General features: G+C 30.6%; 2 protein-coding genes across 2 annotated transcripts; one reads left to right on the forward strand and one right to left on the reverse strand.

The window, feature by feature from the left end:
* Positions 1-224: 224 nt before the first annotated feature.
* LOC127156034 (uncharacterized) lies at positions 225-25,031 on the reverse strand. The gene is made up of 7 exons (XM_051098718.1): positions 24,997-25,031; positions 12,461-12,521; positions 4,194-4,248; positions 2,667-2,775; positions 2,464-2,583; positions 2,297-2,375; positions 225-1,598 (listed from the first exon to the last, which is right to left on the reverse strand). Exons 1-7 carry the CDS (start codon positions 25,000-25,002, stop codon positions 1,507-1,509), a joined length of 522 nt encoding a protein of 173 aa, XP_050954675.1. The 5' UTR covers positions 25,003-25,031; the 3' UTR covers positions 225-1,506.
* steap2 (STEAP family member 2, metalloreductase) lies at positions 7,334-18,319 on the forward strand. The gene is made up of 5 exons (XM_051098717.1): positions 7,334-7,468; positions 9,907-10,445; positions 12,847-13,374; positions 15,315-15,479; positions 15,572-18,319. Exons 2-5 carry the CDS (start codon positions 9,945-9,947, stop codon positions 15,854-15,856), a joined length of 1,479 nt encoding a protein of 492 aa, XP_050954674.1. The 5' UTR covers positions 7,334-7,468; positions 9,907-9,944; the 3' UTR covers positions 15,857-18,319.
* Positions 25,032-25,260: the final 229 nt, after the last annotated feature.

Raw genomic sequence — 25,260 nt, forward strand, 5'->3', positions numbered from 1 at the left:
CTCCAAACATTGTGCTAAGGACAGCATATGAAATGTCACCCTCATCCGTACTGAATAAGGAGGAAAATACAGAGCAGGAGCACAAAACTCAAGCAAAGAATAAATAAAAAAAGTTTTTTTGGAGGAGTTACACAACTTTAGAACTATAACTCTGATTTTTGAACTAATAAGTTCTATGCATTAAATACATAATGGAATACTTTGATAAGCGCAGTTTCCTTTTTTGTATTTCCTAAAATAAGACAAATTAAAGCTTTTGCTATTGCTGTTCTCCTTCTATAGAGCATTTGATTGGAGATTTTATTTGCTCACCAAGGCTGCATTTATTAGATTAAAAATACAAAAAAAAAAACCCAGTAATATTTAAAAAATATTATTACAATTTAAAATAACTGATTTCTATTTGAATATATTTTAAAATGTAATTTATTCTTGTGATGCAAAGCTGAATTTTCAGCATCATTACTATCAGTATCACACGATGCTAATTTGCTGTTCAAGAAGCACTGAAAAAGGTTGAGAACAGTTGTGCCGATTAAAGGGGTCATCGGATGCCCATTTTCCACAAGTTGATATGATTCTTTAGGGTCTTAAAAAAAGTCTATAATATACTTTTTAAAAATTCTCAATGGTTGTGTAAAACAACACTCTTTTTACCTTGTCAAAATGAGGTCTGCAAAAATCATCCCATTCTGATGGATTGTTATAATCACTTCTGCTGTAGGTGAAGCTGGATCACGAATGATCTGCGTGAACATAGACGCATTAATGTAGATCGGGAGGCGCATTCCTTTCACAAACAAATGTAACCCATTGCATCTTCAGCAGCTCAGATGTCGGAGTAAATGACGACCACTACGTTCATTATTACATCCAGCAACACAACACCTCAATCGCTCAGAGATATTCTTGTCTATATTACATCCCTGCTCCGGCATCGAAACATGGAAGTTGGACTGTTACAACTGATCTGAGGTAAGACGCTCATGTCAATCAACTATGGTGGGAGTGGTCTCTGTCAGTCCGACGCCAGAGCATCTGAGAATGGCTCGATTTAAAAAAGGGGATATTATTTTTACTGATTAATTAAAAACCACTGCATGGATTTTTATCATTATAGGGTAGATTTGTACATACACTGCCAACACACATTTTACATGTTCAAACAACATGTAAAAGTGAAGTTTGCATCCGATGACCCCTTTAATATTTTTGTGGAAATTGTGATATAATTCTTTCAAGATTGTTCAAAACTTTAAAAGAACAGCATTTATTTAAAATAAAATTATTTTATATCAAAGTAAAAGTAAAAACGGTTACTTTTGAGCAATTTAATGTGTCTCTCCTGCATAAAAGCATCAATTTTTTAAAACAAAAATTTAATGTAAAAAAAGTTAATTTTAAGGAGATCATATATATCCTCAAATCTAAAAAAAAAACATCACTAGAAGCCACAAAAGTCTATATAAAAATTTTAACATAAAAAAGTATGAACACGTTTCAGTGCTAGTACACAGTACAGTTTGCAGATGAGCGCTGTGTGCACATGAAGTCACTGGTGATCTCTTTGTATCCTGGAGCTTCAGTAAGTCCACTTCCTGCAAACAGACAATAAACCTCAGTAGCTGCTTTTGTCTTTACATTAAAGGGGTGATGAACTGAGTAACCAAAATTCCCTTGATCTTTTGACATACAAAAGGCCATTGTACTATAAAAGCATCCTGTAAGTTTCAGAACTCAAAACTTCAAAAATCATTTCAAAATCATCCTACATCGCTGCAGAAGTACCGACTAAGTCTATGCAAAGTGAACATGCAAAGAAGATCAAACACCCTTAACAAAAAAGGTAAAACAGCGATATAGGACGATTTTGAAGTTGAGGGAGAACATGAGATGGGAGTTTTTCAACATACACTAACTGTCATGAACCGGAAAAAAAGTTCAGGGAGATTGAGTGTTTGATATTAAAAAGTATATAAATTGAATTATTTTCATGAAAATAACTGATCGTTTCGCTAGATAAGACCCTTCTTTCTCGTTTACAACCGCATTTGGGATTGTTTGGAGCCACATTTAAACTGCATTTTGGAAGTTCAAACTCGGGGCACCATATCAGTCCACTATATGCTGAAAAATGCTGAAATGTTTGCCTCAAAAAACATAATTTCTTTACGACTGAAGAAAGAAAGACATGAACATCTTGGATCACATGGGGGTGAGTAAAGTATTAGGCAATTTTTACTCTGGAGGTGAACTTTTTTAATGTTTCAGTCAAGATGTTTTTGACCTACTTTACCTTCGATTAGGTTGTAGAGGTTGCAGTAGTTGGTGCCGTGATCTCTAACAGCATACCAGGTCTCTGACACTGACATGGCCTGGGGAACAAGTTTTAAGTTTTGGGTCAAATGTGATATCCCTACATTAAGTCAAATTTAGCAGTTGTTTGGGGAAAAAAACACTTACAGATACATGGCAGTGTGTGAAAAATCCATAGGAAACGAGTCTGAAGTTGATGTCATCAACATATTTCTTTATTGGCGTTGTGTGTTTGGCTGATATGAAGTGCACGGATGCAGACTGCAACTACATGAGAAAGAGAAAGAACAAAATATTAATATAATTGAAAGTGATACATAAACACATCTCTTTACATCAAACACACACACCTTGTAAAGACATTTCTCTCCTCCTGTGGCACAGGTTGAGCCTGTCCTCCACTTTTTGATCTGTGTGACCAAAGCTTCATACACACTCCTGCAAGGGAGACTGAAATACCTGGGAAAAGCCAAACACAAATTATATCACTCTTATAGCTGAAACTATATAAAATACTGCCATCTAATGGAAACCAAAGCTATTGCATTGACCACTAAAATGAATATAGTAGGCTACCTTCAAATTGCCTTTTCCCAATCTCCAAATCTACTTTAAATTAATTCATAATAATAAGAATACTTAGAAATTAAATATATTAAACATTGTATAAACATTATAACCAAATATAAATATTTTAAATAGTGGAATATGATAAAAGAAAAATAGAGTGATTAAACAACTAAAATTCAGAATGGAAATCTACTTCTACAGAATAGTTTATTATAAAATAATACCTGAAGATCTATATAAGTGGAGACAAACAAAAGAGTTTAAACTTAAAGATTCAAGTTTAAAAAAGTCATAACTTTTTTTTAAAGGTTATCTAATCAAAACCTCATTTTTTAAAATAAATGTTTTATAAATAAATCAGTCATGTGTTAGTATCACTATCACAGCTTATTAATATTTGAATTTAAAAAAGTTTTATATTTTACATTTTCATTTTAAATTATAGTTAAAGAATTTTGTTGTTTTTGTCATATTTAGTATTATTTTTTAAATACATCTATATAGTTTTTAGTAATTTTTATTTAGGTTTTAATTGTTTTAGTACATCAAGATAAACTAGACTCAACTAAAACTTTCATTTAATTTTGTTCTTTTTTTCATAAAAATATTTTATTTTAAGTAACAAAAAAAAGTTCTTTATTTATTTATTAATTTTTTTTAAATATAGTTTTAGATTTAGTTTTACTTTATTATAATAATTATAACAAACATAAATATACACAAAATACTATATAATTTTACACAAATACATTTACGCTCTAAAAAATGCTGGGTTAAAAACAACCCAGCACTGGGTGAAATATGGACAAACCCAGTGATTGTGTTGTTTTGACCAAGCAGTTGGGATAAATGCTTATCCCAACCTCTGGGTAGATTTATTTAAGTCATCTATTGTTTAAAAATTACCACATAGCAGCTTAAAATTAACCCAAAATAGGCTGAAAATTAAAATCAGGCACATAGTTACTAGAGGCATCAGCAGTAATTAAAAGGTGAACATTTATAAATAAGCAATTTAAAAAATGTTCATTATTTAATTACTACTTATTAATAAATGCTAATTTATTGAATATATTAATACATTCAAGCAATAGCTGAGTTAAATAAACATTTTAAACTAGCATTTAACCCAACCGCTGGGTCAAAACACCCAGCATTATTTTAGAATGTACATATACAAACATTATATAATTATAATGTACTTCCCAAACATAACTTTAAATTCTGTATACAAATCTAACGCTAAAGATTTAATATTCTTTAATGCATTTTTTAAAATAAAAAAGTAACACAAAAGAGTACTTTACCACTCGACTTTGCACTGTGCATGAAGAGGTCCAGCAGAGCAGAATTCAGATGTTCCTAATGTCACAAAAACAATAAAGAGCAAGTTAGAGAATCGCATGATTGTTCTCAGTCTCATAGCTGAAAATAGTTTAGTCAAAGCTAAAAAGTTTTCCAGAGGTCCTTACAGGACAGAAACAGAATCATAGGATGGTCATGAGTGAGGCTGGAAGGGAAATTGACAAATTTAATTAGACCATCAACTGAACTCTCAAAAAAGAAACAAGCCTAGAGGGTGTGTGAACATAAAACTTAAAAATAAGTCTCTAGTCTTGAGTGAAGTAAAAACGATTATGTTTTTTAAAGTGAGTTTTCAACACAGAATTAAAGTCACTCTTTCCCTAATGTCCTGTCCCCCAAAGGACAAAAATTACTCATAATCATAATAGTCCTTTTAAATTGAGGATCAGAAACTGGAACAAACATCAGGGGTTCGGGAAAACAAGCTGGTGAATTTTTGTAGGACAATTTGGACTAGACATGTCTTTTGTTTACAGATACAACATTCGCACAACACTTGCAGATACTGTACCAGTGCAAATGTACAAACTGTACATCTTCACCAAGTCATGTGATATTTCTCTGACCTCCATACACACTCCTTCAGGACGTGCTGCAGCTACCCGTCTCACAGTAAGTGACTTTCACCCTTGTGGTCAGGAACAACATGCTGTGCTCTATACAGGCCTGAAGCTGCTGTCCTGACGTTGCACAGAAGTTGAAGAAGGGGAGGAGTAAACAGCAGTGTGAACTCATCGGAGGACTGGAGGAAAGAGCGAAGGTGCTATTTCTGGAGAAATTGACACGTTGTCTTCAGCATGCTCTTCCTGCCGGCTCACTCTCTTGGAACACACTCTTTCCAAAGGACCTTAAGGTATCACAGATTTTGAAACAAAGTCAAGCAGTAAATGTCAGAGTCTACTTGTACTGTCCCTAATTTATAGTATCTATCTATCAAATTAAAACTAAACCAGTGTACTGTCTGTTTTTGGCCTTTCAGCATTGAGAGATGGTGGGATGTGTCATTATTTGCAGTTTTTTCCTGTAATCTGTTATGCAGCCCATAGCAAGGGTTTTAACTTTAATGAATTGTTTCAATCCCTCTCATGTGAAAATTTCATCAGCTTTTGGCTGAAAGGATTTTGTCACAGTGCATTGCTTTTTCATTGTTCACCTGTGATGTGCAATTCACTGTGGCTAGAAATCAGAATATATGTATATTTAAAGGAAAAAAGACTGATCAAGGCTGCATTTATTTGATCAAAAATCCAGAAAAAATTGTAATATTGTGAAATGTTATTTCAATGTAAAATAACTGTTTTCTATGTGAATGTATTTTAAGATGTAATTTATTCCTGTGATGCAAAGCTGAATTTTCAGCATCATTACTCTAGTCTTCAGTGTCACATGATCCTTTAGAAATCATTCTAGTATGCTGATTTATTTTTAATGTTGAAAACAGTTGTGCTGCTTAATATTTTGTTGGAACCTGTGTTACTTTTTTCAGGATTCTTTAATAAATAAGTTAGTAAAATAGAAATATTTTGTAACAATACAAACTACCATTTAAAAGTTTCTCGTCAGTAAATTTTTATTCTTTTTTTTTTTTAGAAAGAAATTAATACTTTTATTCAGCAAGGATGTGTTAAACTAATAAAAAGTTTAAGCAAAGACTTAAGATTTCTATTTTGAATAAATACTTTTCTTTTTAACAAAGAATCCTGAAAAAATAAATCACAGGTTCTAAAAAATATTAAGCAGCGCAACGGTTTCCAACATTGATAATAAATTAATAAATCAGCATATTAGAATGATTTCTGAAGGATCATGTGACACTGAAGACTGGAGTAACGGCTAATGAAAATGAAGCTTTGCATCACAGGAATAAATTATATTTTAAAACATATTCAAATAGAAAACCATTATTTTAAACTGTAATAATATTTCACAATATTACAGTTTTTTCTGTATTTGTGAGAAGTAAATGCAGCCTTGATGAGCATAAGAGACTTATTTAAAAGCATTAAAAAATCGTACTTATCCTAAACTTTTGAACGACAGTATATGCAGTTTTATAACATTTTGATTTATTTTATATTGCTGGTAATTGTCGTTTTTTTTGCTTACATATTTTGAAACGGGCAGATGCATATTAAATATTTAAATATAGCTAAATAAACAATGTTATGAGAAAAGGTTGTGAATTATTGATCACATGATAACAAAAATAACTCATTTTCTGTGGGGTCCTATCACTTGTGCATATTTAATATGATATTGCACAATTTGTATTTTATTTTAGGTGCTTTTCATGTGCTTTAACACGATTCTAAAAGCTTCCAATAGTTTCATTTTCATAAAAGTAAATGATCCTAGTCTAATTACGTGTAGTACGTTTTGAAAATTAGCATGTTGGCCTATATAAACATCCTTTAAAAAGGGTCTTGCTCAAAGACACAATGATGGTGCTTTATTATAACGTACAATATTGAGTTACTAGATCAACCCAGAGGTGCATCCTGCTGCAGAGGACTGTCTTCACACAGCAGATCAGAGACGTGCTGCACCGCTCCAACATGTAAAAGCACTGAAACATAATAAACAAGAACGGCAAATCATCTTGTGACTGGAAGGTATGGTGGCACGGAAGTTGTTTGTGAATTCTCAAAAAACGAACCGGTCTAAGTAATAATTCTTTTAAAATTATTTCTTAAAAGTGTATGTTTAATACAACTGCTGTTAAATAGTATACGTTTATTTTGTTTATGATGAAACGCGTCACGCGGTAACGGTTGTTTTTCTCAGCGCTGATGAGGATGAACCAATCACGTTCGTTCGTGATTATTGAATGAGGGCTTTGCAAAATCGTTTAATAAAGGTTATAGAGACTTGTTGTTTCCATTTGTGTGTCAAAGTCATTACCAACGCAATTAATAGATTAAAACGATTACACTATTATGTTGAAAAACATTTCCATTGAAATGAAAAGCGTCCTGTAATTTGAATTCGACTTAATGAAAAAATCGTTTTTTCAGCCTTGACGCGCCCCCTAGAGGATAATAACAGCTATTGTCTACTCACAGCTGCAGCCCAATGAAAGAGACGCCGTTTCTCCGCTTGCGACTATAGCGTGGGTCATTGCAAATCAAACGGACAGAGGGCGGGGAAACAGCCACCGGTGAGGGACGTACACATCTCATCGGTTTGCTCGATGGTGCCACGGCAGATTCCATTACAGGTAACGTTATAACCTTGAGATGTTTTTGCGCAATTACATATACGTGGGGTACGTCATGTTCTATTCTAGTATCATAATGCGTGATTTACAGAGCAACCTGCCCCTGAAATTATATAGAGATACTGTTTCTGTTCCTCATTGATGCATAAAAACGATTTATATTCTGTTCCGTATTAACAAACACCTTCGGCACTCTAACAGGTCACACAGTCTGTCTGAGATTTCAAAGTCATGGCACTGGAGAATACAGAATTCTATTCTATTCTATTCTATTCTATTCTGTATTCTTCGCTGGAATACCTTTTTACATTTTAAAACAGATTTTTATGAGGAAACATGTATTCAACCTGTGGATATTAATTTATATATATATATATTTGTTTTTTTTCTTTTTTAAGTGAAGCTATGCTAAATCTAATATTATTTATATAGTTATTATTGGATTTATTGTTATTATTATTATTTTTTCATGACTATTAGGCACATTTCCCCACACAATTCTTACTACCATAGTTTAACAATAGTTTACTTGCAATTTTTTTTTTTTATATATAATAGTCAATATTCTTAGTGATGATTATCTTTAGATTCTTATTACAATAATGAGAATCATCCTCTTTTTGCAAAATAAATATATATATATATATATATATATATACACTACCGTTCAAAAGTTTGGGGTCAGTTTGCATTTATTTGATTAAAAATATAGAAAAAAAACAGTAATATTACAAAATGTTTTTACAATATAAAATAATGTTTTTTTATTTTAACATACTTTAAAATAGAATTTATTCCTTTGATGAAAAGCTGAATTTTTATCAGCTGTTACTCCAGTCTTAAGTGTCACATGATCCTTCAGAAATCAGTCTAATATGCGGATTTATTATTAGAATGATCAATGTTGGATAATATCAACAGTTGTGCTGCCAAATATTTTTTGGAACCTGTGATTTTTTTTTTTCAGGATTCTTTCATGAATAACAAGTTTAAAAACTACAGTGTTTGTTCAAAATATAAATATTTTATAACAATGTAAATTATTTATTATTAACTTTTAATAAACTTTTAATTATTAACTTAATACATCCTTGGTGAATAAAAGTATTAATTTCTTAAAAAAAAAAAAAAAAAGAAAAGAAAGAAACAATAAAAATGTACTGACCCCAAACTTTTGAACGGTAGTGTATATATATATATATATATATATTTTTTTTTTTTTTTTCTTTTTTAAATGAAGCTATGCTAAATCAAATATTATTTATATAGTTATTATTGGATTTATTATAATTATTTTTTTTTCATGACTATTAGGCACATTTCCCCACACAATTCTTACTACCATAATTTAACAATAGTTTACTTGCAATTTTTTTATATAATTGTCATTATTCTTAGTAATGATTATCTTTAGATTCTTATTACAATAATGAGAATCATCCTCTTTTTGCAAAACAAAATATAATTTTACAAAATAAAATAAAAGACATAAATACCACCATGATTTAAAATATCTATATATATTTAATATTTAAAAAAAATATATATTTTGTGTATGTTTGTGTGTATATAAATAATTAAATAGTTTTTTTAAAAAATAATTAAAATTTAAATTACAAAAGCACATAACAGGAAAAAACTAAAATTGAAAAATTAAATAAGGTAAAGCTGAGGATAAGTAGTTGTAAAAAGAAAAAAATAAATAAATTTAAAACAGAATTACCAAAAAAAATGAAAACCAAAATTAGAGCTACTTTAAAATGTTAATAAGTTTAAGTACCAAAATTATAGAACTAATAAACAAATTAAATCTGAACAGAAATATTTAAAATAATAATAATAATAATAATTACAAAGTATAAATAAGCACATAACTAAATTACTAAAACAAAAATTGTGAAATGAAAACCAAAAATAAAAGTAATTTTAGTTGTCTAAAAAGACAAATATATACAAAGGCATATAACAGAAATACTAAAACTAAAAAAACTGGAAAGAAAAAAAATGAAGCTACTTCAAAATATTAATAAGGTACTCATAAGTACTAAAATTACTAAAAATAAATTAAATTTGAAAAGAGATACATTTAAAAAATAATTAAAATAACAAAAGCACAACAGATTAACTATAACTAAAAATGAAAAATGAAAACAAAACTAAAAAGGAACTTCAAAGTATTCATAAATTTAAGTAACAAAATTGCTAAAAATGTAACAAAATTTAAAACCAATTTAATATTTACTGTCTTTTTTTCTTATTTTGTAAAAAATATGTTCGAAAAGGATGTTTCTAGTCATGTTTCATCTCAAAATAAAATATCTAAAATATATTTGTCTTTTTAGTTTGGGATGAAATGTAAGTTCTTGACCAGTTTAAAGAGACTGTCTTTTAACTAAATTGTACGAAATAGACTCTTTTAACAAAAATGATTCCATTAGTATCTTAAGATCCAGTACGAGGTGCTTTGGGCCTGAAAATGGACTCCATTTCCCTGCTGGGCAGCAGCCCGGCCAGCACCAAAGTCTGCTTCCTACCAAACGGTCTGAAGAATGGGTCCAAAGACGGATCTGGCAAGCTCACGGTCGGCATCATCGGTTCTGGAGACTTCTCCAAAAGCCTGACCCTCCGGCTGCTCCGCAGCGGCTTTCACGTGGTGGTGGGGAGCCGACAGCCCAAGAGAGCGGCCGAGTCGTTCCCGCATGTGGTAGACGTGACCCATCACGAGGACGCAGTGGGGAAGGCCAACATCGTGTTCCTGGCCATTCGCCGAGAGCACTATTCCTCCCTCTGGGACATCAAACACCTGCTGGCTGGAAAAATACTGGTGGATGTCAGCAACAACAGACGGATCAACCAGTATCCAGAATCAAATGCAGAATACCTAGCATCCCTATTCCCAGAATCCATTGTGGTCAAAGGCTTCAATGTGATCTCATCCTGGGCCATGCAGTCAGGCCCCAGAGACTCCAGTCGACAGGTATGCTGTACGAAATTTAGTGTACTGCCATAGCCACAACACTCAGAAAAGTCCAAAAGTTTAAACATGCCCAGTCAATGATCTCACTTGGCAAGCTTGGTGAATTAAAACACACAGTTCAAAATGTTTCTGCTCAGATGTTTTGGCAGGGCTTCGGGACAGTCAATCTGAGCACAGACACTTAACCTCAGTCCTTATGATCTATACAGTACATCTATACAGTGTTATTTAGGTATTATTTATGTTCTATTATAATATGTATTAATATTTTAATGTTAAAGGTTTTTTATTTTTATATTACAATTTTAGTTTTAGTAATTGTTAGTAGTAATTATGTGTAATTACTACTAACAGTTATGTAGTAATTATGTGCTTTTGTAATTATTATCATTATTTTGAAATATTTCTTTTCAGCTTTCAGTTATTTATTTTTTTTTTTAGTAATTGTAGTACTTTGAAGTATTTTGAAGTATCTTTTATTTTTAAATTACTTTCTTTATTTTTAGCAATTCTGTTATGTGCTTTTGTATTTTATTATTTTTTTTAAATATTTCTGTTCAGATTTATTTCAGTTTTATTTTTACTAATTTTAGTACTTAAAGTTATGAATATTTTGAAGTTACTTTTAGTTTTGTTTTAATTTTTCAGTTTAGTTTGAGTAATTCTGTTATGTGCTTTTGCAATGATTATTATGCTTATTAATATTTCTGTTAAGCTGCAATGCATTTATTTCCATTTTATATTTAGTCATTTTAGTACTTAAATATTTTGAAGTTACTTTTAGTTTTGTTTTCAGGTTTTAGTTATAGTAATTCTGTTGTGTGTTTTTGTAATTTTAATATATATATATACATATATATATATATATATATATTTTAAATATTTCTGTTCAGCTTTAATTTTTTTTTTTAGTTTTATTTTTAGACATTTTAGTATGTAAACTTATTCATCACAACACTTTGAAGTGGCTTTTATTTTTATGTTTTAATTTTTCAATTTTAGTTTTAGTAATTGTTATGTGCTTTTGTAATTATTATTATAAATATTTCTGTTCAGGTTTAATTTGTTTATTCCAGTTTTATTTTTAGTACTTAAATTTATAAATATTTTAAAGTTATTTTTAGCTTTTGCCATTTTATTTATTTATTTATTTATTTATTTATTTTAATTTTATTCAACTTTATTTATATTTCAGTTATGTTTTTAGTTATTTTTAGTACCCAAACCTATTTAGTAATATTTTGAAGTAGCTATAATTTTTAAGTTTTACTTTTTTTTCTAAATAGTTCTGTTTAGCTTTATTTTTAGTCATTTTAGTGCTTAAACTTATGAATAGTTTTAAATATATATTTTTATATTTTCATTTTTAAATTTTAGTTGTAGTAATTCTGTAATGCGCTTTGATAATTGTAATTATTTTTTTTAACTATTTCCTATTTATTATTATTATTTTTATTTTAGTTTTATTTTCTGAAATGTTAGTACTTAAATTTATTAACATTTTGAAGTGGCTTTTATTATTTATTTTATTTTTTATTTTTTAATTTAAGTTTTAGTAATTTTGTTATGTGATTTTATAATTATTTGTATTATTTTATAAATATGTTTGTTTAGCTCTAATTTGTTTTAGTTTTATTTTTAGTAATTTTACTGCTGAAACATAAATATTTTGAAGTTTCTTTTTTCAGTTTTATTTTAGCTTTATTTCAGTTCACAAAATCTATTTTTTAATTGTCTGTTTTACTAAACAACACCAATCTACACTGTTTCACTGCTCTATAATGGCAGTGTAAGCAATAAAATAAAATAAAATAAAATAAAATAAAATAAAATAAAATATTACAGACCCTGGATTGTTCAACAGAGTGCTAAATGCACTTGTTTTTTGGTCAAAAACAAAATATAGTTCTCGGTATGCTAATGACACTCCTGAAGATGATGATGAGGATTATATATTGCATTATTTCATATAAACAGAGACCTCTTCCAGCCAGCAGTAAAAGTAAATGTCTTACTTTCTGTGAGCAGCTGATTACAATGATGAACAGATGAGCCGCCCTCTGTGGAAACTGCGAGCTGAAAGAGGAAAAGATTTTATTAACACAATGAAAGATCCATTACAGCCATCCCATAAACTTGCTTTTATCTCACAGTCTCATTTTGAAACCTTATAAACTCAGTAAATTAATTCCACTCTAGTTATGGCTTCTAGGGAATTGTTTCTACTGTAAACGATCATGCATATATATATATAATGGGATCCAAAGTCTGAGATCACATTAAAAATCTGGCATTCAAAATCTAATTTAAACCTAGAATTGGCCAACACTGATTCGGTCACCAATATATCAGCTGTGAATGAATGGAAGGAATATTTATTGCTTGTAATCTCTTTCTACAGGTCTATATTTGCAGTAATTCAGTGGACGCTCGACAGCAGCTCATTGAAATGGCCCGTCAGCTCAGTTTCATCCCTGTGGACATGGGCGCGCTGTCCTCTGCCAAAGAGATCGAGAATATGCCACTGCATCTCTTCACCGCCTGGAAAGGACCTGTCTTGACTGCGGTCGCCTTGTCCATCTTCTTTTTCGCTTATTCCTTCGTGCGGGACATTATTCATCCTTATATGAAGACCAGACAGAGTTTTTTCTACAAGATCCCTCTGGAAATAGTGAACAGGACGCTGCCTGTAGTGGCCATAGTTCTGCTAGCGCTGGTGTATTTGGCAGGACAGCTTGCTGCCGCGTACCAGCTCATCTACGGGACGAAGTACCGCCGTTTTCCGCCCTGGTTGGAGGGCTGGCTGGAGAGCCGCAAACAGCTGGGTTTGCTGAGCTTCTTCTTTGGCTGCATTCACGTGCTCTACAGCCTCTGTCTGCCCATGAGACGCTCAGAGAGATACCTGATGCTCAACATGGCCTATCAGCAGGTCTGTTTGTGTTTTACACAAGTGGGATCCAGCAGTTTCACTGTGGTGGATGTGTGTGGTTTTTGTTTTGTTTTGTTTTGTTCATACCTCTATTCTGGACTTTACATTGTGAGGGTGTGGCTAATATAATAATAATATTATTAGTTAATAAAATATAAAATAAATATATAAATATATACACTGTAAAAAACAATTTGTTGAGTCAACTTAAAATAATTTGTTACCTGGCTGTCTTAAAATTTTAAGTCCAGTCAACTCAAAAAACGTTTATTCAGCTTGAAATGTTAAGTTGTGCTAAGTGAGTTGATTCAACTTAAATTTTTAAGGCAGCTGGGTTACTTACCTTGCTTTTAAGTTTAACAAACAAATATCTAAGTTGTCACTTAGTACAACTTAACATTTCAAGTTGACTAAACTTATTTGAGTTGACTGAGCTTTTTTTTACAGTGTACATAAATACATAGAGATACAATTGATAGAATGATAGAAACGATATTATTATTATTAATTATATTATTATTTATTGTAATTTGAATAATCATTGTTAATTATAACATCATAATAATCATAAAACGTACATAAATACATACAGAAATATAGGTAGAGATTAATTAATAGAGCATTAATACTAAACATAACAATGATAATTATTATATATAAATATATTGATAAAAACAACAACAAAATAAATAATAATAATAAATAATGTTAATAAAATATAAAATAAATATATAAATGCATAAACAAATACATAGAGATATTAATAGACACGTATCATTATTATTATTATTATTATTATTATTATTATTATACCAGTTATTAATAATATATGTTTTAGTAATTTCGGATTCTGTAGTTCAGATTCAGATTTATTATTTTTATCATATAAACATTATATTAGCCTATCATCCACAATAATAATATAAATAAATATATAAATATATAAAGATAAAATTATATGAATAGAAACAATATTATTATTAATTATTATTAATTATATTATTATTTTTATTGTGATTGTAATAATCATTCTTAATTATAACGTCATCATTAAAAATGTAAATAAATACATGCATAAATACACAGAGATTAATAGAGTATTATTAATAAACAATTAATAATACAATAATAAATAATACAATACAATATAATAAATAATACAATATAAAACAAATATATTAATATTAATATTAATTATTAGTATTATGAATTGTAATTATAATAATCATTGTTATTTAAATAACATAATAATAATGTTAAAAACTAAATAAATAAATACATACATAAAAACATATACTGATTAATACAGTATTATTATTAAACATAAATAATCATTGTTAATAAATAATGATAATAATCATATATGTAAATAAATATATACATAAATACATATTGATACAACAAAATAATAATAATAATAATAAATATTGTTAATAAAAAATACAATAAATATATAAATGCATAAATAAACACAATATATTAATAGAAACTATATTATTATTATTATTATTATTATTATTATTATTATTATACTGGCTATTAAAAATAGCAGTTTTGGTTGTTGTGGTTCAGATTCAGATTTGTTTTGATTAATCACTAATCTCATTAATAATAATAGTAATAATAGTAATAATGAAAATATGTTTCTCCAGTTTTTATATATCATGCACCAAATCCTACAAAACGTATAAAATTTCATAAATAAGTGTACATTTAAAGTAATTCTGTGTATGTAAAAAAAAAAAAAAGATTTTTAATATACATTTGTATATATATATATGTAACTACATTTATATTTATAGAAAAAAATAAAACATATTAACAGGAATATTGCAATATATAGTATAGTAGCATGAATGTAAAATATTTTAATAAAATAAAATAAACATTTTAAAAAAATTATATCCTATAAACAAACCTAATTTTGTCTTTCTTTGTAGGTGCATGCCAACATAGAGAACTCATGGAATGAAGAGGAAGTTTGGAGGGTGGAGATGTACGTTTCATTTGGCATCATGGCTCTGGGACTCCTCTCTCTATTAGCCGTCACTTCCATTCCATCGGTGCACAACGCACTCAACTGGCGAGAGTTTAGCTTTATCCAGGTAAGACAATCTCCATCCTCCGGTCCTGCAGCTTCAGTGTTCTTTGGTCTTGAGACAAATAAGATGTCAAACAAGCGTCTGTATGCTGTCAGTCCACTCTAGGTTACATCGCCCTGCTCATTTCCACGTTCCACGCTCTGCTCTTCGGCTGGCAGCGGGCGTTTCTGGAGGAGTCTTATCGCTTCTACATGCCGCCCAATTTTGTCCTGGCCCTGGTCCTGCCTGTCACGGTGATAATCGGAAAAGTGGTGCTGCTGCTTCCCTGTGTGAGTCGGAAGCTGAAACGAATCAGGCGTGGATTAGACTCCAATCAGAGCCGCACCAACCACGAGAGACCGGCTGCCCACGTTTCACCTGAGAGGGTCACCATCATGTAACTCCACCGCACAGTAACAGTAAACACTCAGCTTTTTGTTTCTAGTTGTACTTATCATACACATAATACTTGGCTCATCTATAAGTTGACATTTCAGCTGCTTTATTGGTTCCAGTCCTCTTTTCTTTCATAAATATGAGTTGAGTTAGAATGGGAATGGTCATGTGACCTCACTGAACCCTTCAAAGGAGGATGTCATGTGACTGGATGACCTGTTATTGTATACCAAACCTTATTAAAAACAATGTTATTTATGCACACACTGCTGTTCAAACGTTTGGGATTGTCATAAGATTGTCTCTGAATATTTAATGCTCACCAAGGCTGCATTTGTTTGATTAAAAATACAGTAAAATTGTGAAATATTATTGCAATTTAAAATAACCATGTGCTATTTGAATATATATTAAAATGTAATTTATTCCTGTGATGCAAAGCTGAATTTTCAGCATCATTACTCCAGTCTTCAGTGTCACATGATCCTTCAGAGATCGTTCTAATATGCTGATTTGCTGCTCAAGAAACATTTCTTGTTATTATTAATAAAAATAGTTGTGCTGTTTAAGTGATCACATTTCCATTAATTAGGCAGCACAACTATATTCATTAATAATAATAATAATAAAAAAACAGAAATATTTTGTAACATTAGAAATGTATTTACAGTCAACTTTGATCAATTTAATCCATCCTTGGTGAATAAAGTATTAATTTCTTTCAAAAGTAATAACCCCAAACATTTGAACACATAAACTTCCAGTCAAAAGTTTTTGAACAGTAAGATTTTAAATGTTTTTAAAGCAAAAACAGTACAATTTTTTAAATATTTTACTATTTAAAATAACAGTTTTCAATTTTAATATATTTTAAAATGTAATTTATTCCTGTGATTTTAAAGCTGAATTTTTAGCATCATTACTCCAGTCACATGATCCTTCAGAAATCATTGTAATATTCTGATTTGCTGCTCAAAAACATTATTATTATTATATTTATTTCTGGTTGCTTTGATGAATAGAAAATTCAAAAGAACAACATTTGTCTGAAATAGAAATCTTTTGTAACATTTTAAATATTTTATCATCACTTTTGATCAATTTAAAGCATACTTGCTAAATAAACGTATTCATTTTTATTAATACAAAAAAGTTACAAAAGCTTTTTATTTCAGATAAATGCTGATCTTTGGATCTTTCTATTCATCAAATAATCCTGAAAAAAATGAACTAAACTGTTATTATTGATAATAATAAAAATAAATGTTTCTTGAACAGCAAATCAGCATATTAGAATGATTTTTGAAAGTTCATGTGACACTGAAGACTGGAGTAATGATGCTGAAAATTCAGCTTTGATCACAGGAATAAATTACATTTTATAATATATTCAAATAGAAAGCAGTTATTTTAAATAGTAAAAATATCTCACAATATTACTGCTTTTGCTGTACTCCAGATCAAATAAATGCAAGCTTGGTGAGCAGAAGAGACTTCTTTAAAAAAACATTAAAAATCTTACTGTTCAATACTGTTGCTGTTGTGGTGGTATATAAATGTGCATTTTGATTAAACCTCATGCCAAAACTCTGGCTTATGTCTTTACGTACATGAAAAATTGTCTTTGCAGTCTTTCATCAACGTGTAACTTTCTCCACACAGCAAGTACGTAAAGGTTACGGTAAAAATAGCACATAACTATAGTTTTGGAGGGAATAAAAGCATTATCTTTGTGATAAAAATGCTCCTAATGTTGTCCCAGGCTCCATTCTGGTACAGAAACAACCTTTTTTCTCAGTTCAATCATTTCCCAATGGGACTTCCTAAAGTTCTGCCCTGTTTCACTGAAAAATACATCACAGAAGTTATAGACATAGTTCACCCAAAAATAAAAATTCTGTCATTAATTACTCACACTCATGTCGTTCCAAACCCGTAAGACCTTTATTCATCTTCAAAACACAAATTAAGATATTTTTGATGAAATCCCAGAGGTTTCTGACCCTGCATAAACAGCAACACAGCTGACACGTCAAGGCCCACTAAGGTAGTGAAACGACATGAGGGTGAGTAATTAATGACAGAATTTTAGGGTGAACTATCCCTTTAAATGGCTTGTGAATGTCATTTCATGTTTACTTAACATTGCATCAGTTGCATTCACAACAATTTGTGAGATTTGATGGTTCATGTGACAGATCAACATGTCATAATGTTACGGCAAAGCAGTACCATGACATATTCAGCCACTGGACCTGCACAGACTGAACAGACTGCTAAACATCTCATGCTAACTGACAGCTCTTTTATACACTGTTTCCTGTGAACTGTGCTGAAAACTGTTTTTGTGTCACTTGTCTTGTTGCACAGCGCTATCTGCCTCCAGTGTGTTGTTTGGTAGCAGTGTGAACACAAACTCTTGTGCCTCACTTGATGTTTGAGTGAGTAACAATAAATACAAACATACAGTATGTCTCCAAGATGTTCTTAATTCTTTTTTTGATATATCTTTGTGAGTTTTATCCGATTTTACCTTTCCATACAAACAAGTACTATGGTGATGCCATGGTATTAGATAATAAAATCAAGATAAAGATTTTTTTAATGTTTTGAAAGAAGACTTTTATTGTCAACAAGGCTGCATTTGTTTGATTAAAAATACAGTAAAATGAGTAAAATTGTGAAATATTATTACGATTTAAAACTGTTTTGTATTTTAATATATTTTAAAATATAATTTATTCCTGTCATGCAAAGCTGAATTTTCAGCATCATTACTCCAGTCTTAAGTGTCACATTATCCTTCAGATCATTATATCCTATCATTATGATATGCTGATTTGCTGCTCAAAAAACATTTTATATTATCACATATTTTTCTGATACTTTTCCAGCAGTCTTTGATGAATAGAAAGTTTAAAAAAGAAAAAAAAAAATAGAAATGTATGTATTTATTTATTATATATATATATATATATATATATATATATTAACTTTACTGTCACTTTTGATCAAATAATTACTTTTTTAAAAATTCCTTTTTTTTTTTTTAAATATTTTGGTAATGTACTTTTAAAAATAATTTAATAATATAAAAAATATTAATATATTTTAATAAATAAATAAAAATAAAAAATAAATAAATAAATAATAATATGTTTTAAAATGTAATTTATTCCTGTGATGCAAAGCTGAATTTTCAGCATCATTACTCCAGTCTTCAGTGTCACATGATCCTTCAGAAATAATTATATACTGATTTTCTGCTCAAAAAACATTTTATATTACCAATTTTTTTCTGTGATATTTTTTTCACCAGTCTTTGATGAATATAACGTTTAAAAAATGATTTGTTTATTCTATATTCATTAATTTTTTAACTTTACTGTCACTTTTGATCAATTTATTGCATCCTTGCTGAACAGAAATATTAATTCCTTTCTAAAAAAATATTTTGGTAATATACTTTTTAAAAAAGACATGGTAATACCACATTAAATGACTAAACAGGAATTATACATATATATATTATACTTATATAATTATACTATACCTTTTTAGTATGCATAGAAGATTGAATGTTAAAAACAAATAAGAAACAAAAAATAATAAAAGTAATATTTTTATTTATTTATTAATAATATTTTTATTTGATCAAAATACAGTTAAATCAGTAAAATTGTGAAATATTATTACATTTTAACATAACAGTTTTCTATTGTAATATATTTTCAAATATAATTTATTCCTGTGATGCAAAGATAAATTTTCAGCATCATTACTCCAGTCTTCAGTGTCACATGATCCTTCAGAAATCATTCTAATTTGCTGCTAAAAAAAAAAAAAAAAAAAAAAAAAAAAAAAAAAAAATTCTTTGATGAATGGAAAGTTTAAAAAATATTGAAAATGTTTTTGTTTGAACTGTATCACGTTTGATCAATTTAATGCATCTTTGCTAAACAGAAGTATTAATTCCCTTCTAAAAAAAAATAATGGTAACGTACTTTTGAAAAATATCATGGTAATACCATAATTTTCAGCATGCACAAAAGATTGAATGTTAAAAACAAAACAAAAAATGTTGCTTTACACAAAAATGAATCCTTTTATTCTAACATTGGTATAATTATTAAACTTACATAGTTGAAAATTGTCCCTCAGAATGTCATGTGGCAACACAGCCGGTCTTCATGTTCACTCAATTAAAGACTAACAATGAAAATCCTACACAAAAGACAAAAAAAGAAGTAGAATAAAATGCTTCACGACATATTTCGTCATAAAAGGCATTGAGTTATATTATCATCCCACGTTAGCCCTGCAGGAACTGTTGTGGGCTCCTAAAATCGTTCTGACTTTTCACCTCATTACCTCCAGTTTTCACTCCCACACGTTTATAAACACATTCACCAGCAGATGGCGCACCTCTCCCTCTCAAAAAGAGCATTATGGGTACACTCACCAAGCTGCTGCCCACCTCCAGTTTGTCATGTAATCTCTTCATCCCTAAAATGTTCAGTTTAGATCTCAGCAGGTGTTTCTGAACCCTCAAAGATCTCCTGATGCTCTGGACACATTATAATATCAATTAGCGTGACGAGACGAGCAGAGAGTCGGTTTTTATGGCCACAGGACTGTAATGCGGAAGCCTGTTAAATCTTTTATTAAACCATTATCACTGAAGGGAGCCGAAGTGTCGGAAGGTCCTCCAACGTTTCGATGAAATGTCACCAGGGTGTTTGGTTTGGACCGGACCTTAGGCCTCTATAAGTGTCACCGTCAAGCATTTACAAGCAAACTTCCCACAAATCATTGCAAATCCAAGACGGAGGCAGTTCTCACGCCACGCTGAGATCGTAACAGTCACCATGGTTACAAATGTGCTTCCTGCTAAGTTTGAAAGACGGAGAGAGATTAGTCTTAATTACCACTAATGATCAACAAACAAGGAGAAATTGTCTGCCTATTATACTCCCGTACAGGTTATCACCCTGAACCGTAATGGCCCTGCAAACTTACATCTAATTCATGCTGATGTCGTTCATCAAAACAGCTGCGTTAATTGCAGGGGAGAGTAAAAACTGCAGTTTAGGAGAGCGTGTGGCCAGCGTGGGCTCGTAAATAAAACACTCTGCCTCATTTGCTTCGTAATACTTTTATGGTGGGTTCCTCAGTGGTTCTCTGGAGGTATATTACACTCTTATTGCATAACAGACACAGTGATGCTGTCTAAAATGACCTGGGTAGTAATACAAATAGAGGACATGAGGACTGATCCAAAAAAATTAATATTTACACCACCAGTCAGAAGATTTTTAATGTTTTTAAAGAAGTTTCTTCTGCTCACCAGGCCTGCATTTATTTGATCTAAAGTACAGAAAACACAGTAAAATTTGGAAATATTTTTACTATTTATAATAACTGCTTTCTATTTTAATGTATTTTAAAATGTAATTTATTCCTGTGATCAAATCTGAATTTTCAGCATCATTACTTCAGTCTTTCAGGGTCAGAAATCATATTTTGTTATTTTTTTAATTAATAAATAAAAGGATCCAAAGATCAGCACTTATCTGAAAGAAAAAGCTTTTGTTACATTATACACTATATTATTCAAAAGCTTGGAGTTAGTCAATTTTTTTTTTTTTGGGGGGATAAGAATTATAGAAATTTATACTTTTATTTTAAAGAATGCTTTAAATTGATCAAAGGTGATGGTAAAGACGTATAATGTTACAAAAGATTTCTATTTCAGATACATGCTGTTGTTCTGAATGTTGTATTCATCAAAGGAACCTAAAAAATACTACTCAGCTGTTTTCAACAATTATAATAAATATTTTTTGAGCAGCAAATCAGAATATTAGAATGATTTCTGAAGGATCATGCGACTGGAGTAATGATGCTAAAAAAATCAGCTCTGAAATCACAGGAATAAATTAAATTTTTAAATATATTCAAATAGAAAACAGTTATTTTAAATAGTAAAAATATTTCATAATTTTACTGTTTTTGCCGTACTTTGGATCAAATAAATGCAGGCTTGGTGAGCAGAAGAGAATTCTTTAAAAAACATTAAAAAATCTTACTGTTCAAAAACTTTTGACTGGTAGTGTATACTGTATATTCCCTACCGTTCAAAAGTTTGGGGTCAGAGCATTTTTTAAAAAAAGAAACTAAGGACACATTGAAATGAGTGACAGTAAAAACATTTAAAATGTATTTATTTTATTTTATTTTATTTTATTTTATTTTATTTTATTTTATTTTATTTTATTTTATATTTCTGTTTCAAATTAGTTCAATAAAGAATGCTAAAAAATTAGCAGCACAACTTTTTTTACACTGATAATAATAAAACCTGTTTCTTGCACAAATCGTCATATTAGAATGATTTCTGAAGGATCATGTGACACTGAAGACTGGAGTAATGATGCTGAAAATTCTGCTTTGCAGCACAGGTATAAATTATATTTTAAAATATATTAATATAGAAAATTGTCCTTTTAAATTGTAATAATATTTCAGAATATTACTGTTTTAGCTATATTTTTTTATCATGAGATATATTTGAGAATAAGAGAAGTCAAAAATAAGACCAAATTTTTAAGACTCCAAACACTAGTATAAAAATGACTAAAATATTCATATATTATTATTCAATAATAATTACTATAATGCTCATATTATTATTATTATTATTATTATTTTTATGTGATGCTGTATGTCTATGACGATGAATGATTGGAAGTCTGTTCCTCAAATAAAGCAATTATTTGTCTTAAGCACACAATGCACAAATCATATTAACTACTTTTATGATACTTTTTGATCTGTTTAAAGGGATAGTGCACCCAAAAATGAAGTCCACTTCCAGAACAACAATTTACAGATAATGTACTCACCCCCTTCTCATCCAAGAAGTTCATGTCTTTCTGTCTTCAGTCATAAGGAAATTATGGTTTTTGAGGGAAACATTTCAGCATTTTTCTTCATATAATCGACCGATATGGTCCCCCGATTTTGAACTTCCAAAATGTAGTTTAAATGCAGCTTCAAAGGGCTCTAAACGATCACAGCCGACGAAGAAGGGTCTTATCTAGCGAAACAATCAGTAATTTTATTCAAAAAATAAAAATTTGTATACTTCTTAAGCACAAAAGCTCATGTAGCACAGGCTCTGGGATGTGCGTCCACGATGCTACGAATTAGTGATGGGTCATTCTTGAACGATTCTTTCATTTTGAACGAATCTTGTTCATGATGTGACTTGGGAAGAGCGAGTTGTCTCAGGAAGTAATTTGTTCAGTCGCGCATGCGCAACATCCTATTAGGTTCTGTACTGGAATTAGTTCACCTGTTTTGAGTCTTCGGGTTTTTTGAGTCGTTCATCTTATGGGGCTGTCACGTGATGAGTGAATGACTCAAACCCGAAAACTTGTCAGATAAGAGGTGAGGTGAGCTAATCATAGACTAAAGACCCAGGTAAACAATGAATTAATCTTTTTTGTTTCTTATAGCATTATAGTTTTGTCTTGTTTGTAGTGTGATCAACGTTTGTGTAAGCAGTAGATGTGTTAGGGAAGTAACACGTAACATATTTTTTATATTTTGCTAAAATGAATGAAATGAGTCGAAAAAAGATTTGTTCATTTTGCTGAACGAGACTGAAAGGTCTGAGTCGGTAAAATGATCCGAACTTCCCATCACTACTACGAATCACATGTACGTTCATCGTCTTTGTACTGAGTATGGCGAAAAACTCCATCTTATTTTCTCCTACAACATGAGGACATCGTTGTTCCTTTTTGTTACTTGCACTTTCTTAGTCTTTGCACGTTCGCTTTGTAAACACTGGGTCTGTAGTTCTGCCTACGTTCCACATGAGCTTTTGACGTAATTCAATAGTATGTACCATCGTCAACGTGCATCCCAGAGCCTGTGCTACACAAGCTTTTGTGCTTAAAAAGTATAAAAAAATGTATTTTCTGAAAAAAATAGCCGATGGTTTCGCTAGATAAGACCCTTCTTCCTTGGCTGGGATCATTTAGAGCCCTTTGAAGCTGCATTTAAACTATATTTTGGAAGTTCAAATTCGGGGCACCAATGAAGTCCATTATATGGAGAAAAATCCTGAAATGTTTTCCTCAAAAACAATAATTTCTTCACGACTGAAGACAGAAAGACATGAACATCTTGGATGACAAGGGGGTGAGTAAATTATTTGTGAATTGTTGCTCTGGAAGTGGACTTCTCCTTTAATTACTTAGGCCCTGAGCAAGTCACTGTTTTGCTGTCTATGCACGGCCAAAAAGATCTCGGATTTCATCATAAATATTTAAATTTATGTTTAGAAGATAAACAAAGGTCTTACGGGTTTGGAACGACATGAGGGTAAGTAATTAACAACAGAATTGTAATTTCACTATTTCATAAGAGAAAGAGCAGCGTGAACATTCTTCAAAAGATCTCTTTTTGTGTTTCACAGAGTTGAACAAGTTTAACATGCCATGAGGGTGAATATATGATGTCAAAATGATTTCTGGGTGAACTACTAGCAACTTTTGCAACTATAATCAATGTTCCTGTGTTCTTTCCTCATCCAAACTTCTTTCCAAATTGATTAGGGTTTCCGCTGATTTGGGGAGAGCGCTGGTTTCAGTGATTTTCGATTGTTGGTGTTGAATAAGTGTTCTCTCACGTATTCATTTTGCCTTCCTTTCTCTGTCCTATCGATTGCCTTTTCTACTCCTCTCACTAGAAGACCTGAACGACTCTTACTCCTCTCACTGATTGCATAATCTTCACTATTAAAATATGAAAATGGCTTCTGCTCTGCATGTGTGAGAAAGTCTGCCAAGCTTCCTATGTTTCCTGTGGTACAGTGGTTTCTAATGGTATGACAAGGAAAACAGAACATGTGCTCGTATTTTGACCAGCTGTTTAGACTCTCATTCTGATGGCACCCATTCACTGTAGAGGATCCATTGGTTGAGCAAGTGATGCAAAATTTCTCCAGATATGTTCTCATCTACATCTTGGATGGCTTGAGGGTGTGCACCCTTTCAGGGCACTATTCCTTTAAGGTGCACATTTCCTGAAATGTATAAATCTAAAAATGAAAATGCTGTCATCATTTACTCACCCTCATGTTTTTCCAAACCCTATGATTTTCCTTCTTCCGTGAAACACAATTGGAGATGTCAAGCACAATGTTTTGTCTTCCCTTACAATGCAAGTGAATGTCGACAGATGCTGTCAAGCTGTAAAAATGACAAAAAAGCAGAGAAAGAAAGTCATATTGGTTTGAAAAGACATGAAGATGAGTAAATGATGACAGAATTTTCATTTTTGGTTGAACAATCACTTTAACTGTTCACTTACACTGCACAACATCTGTATGTGGTTT

The sequence above is a fragment of the Labeo rohita genome, chromosome 24 (assembly GCF_022985175.1).
Source record: "Labeo rohita strain BAU-BD-2019 chromosome 24, IGBB_LRoh.1.0, whole genome shotgun sequence".
Taxonomy (NCBI): domain Eukaryota; kingdom Metazoa; phylum Chordata; class Actinopteri; order Cypriniformes; family Cyprinidae; genus Labeo; species Labeo rohita.

Bases quoted from the DNA above. Each gene is read 5' to 3' on its own strand.
- steap2 (XM_051098717.1), top strand. From the start codon at position 9,945: ATGGACTCCATTTCCCTGCTGGGCAGCAGCCCGGCCAGCACCAAAGTC. The intron at 10,446-12,846 runs GTATGCTGTACG...CTCTTTCTACAG, and splicing joins CCAGAGACTCCAGTCGACAG to GTCTATATTTGCAGTAATTC. The intron at 15,480-15,571 runs GTAAGACAATCT...GTATGCTGTCAG, and splicing joins GAGAGTTTAGCTTTATCCAG to TCCACTCTAGGTTACATCGC.
- LOC127156034 (XM_051098718.1), bottom strand. The intron at 2,584-2,666 runs GTGTGTGTGTTT...TTTCTCATGTAG, and splicing joins GAGAGAAATGTCTTTACAAG to TTGCAGTCTGCATCCGTGCA. The intron at 2,376-2,463 runs GTAAGTGTTTTT...CTTGTTCCCCAG, and splicing joins TCACACACTGCCATGTATCT to GCCATGTCAGTGTCAGAGAC.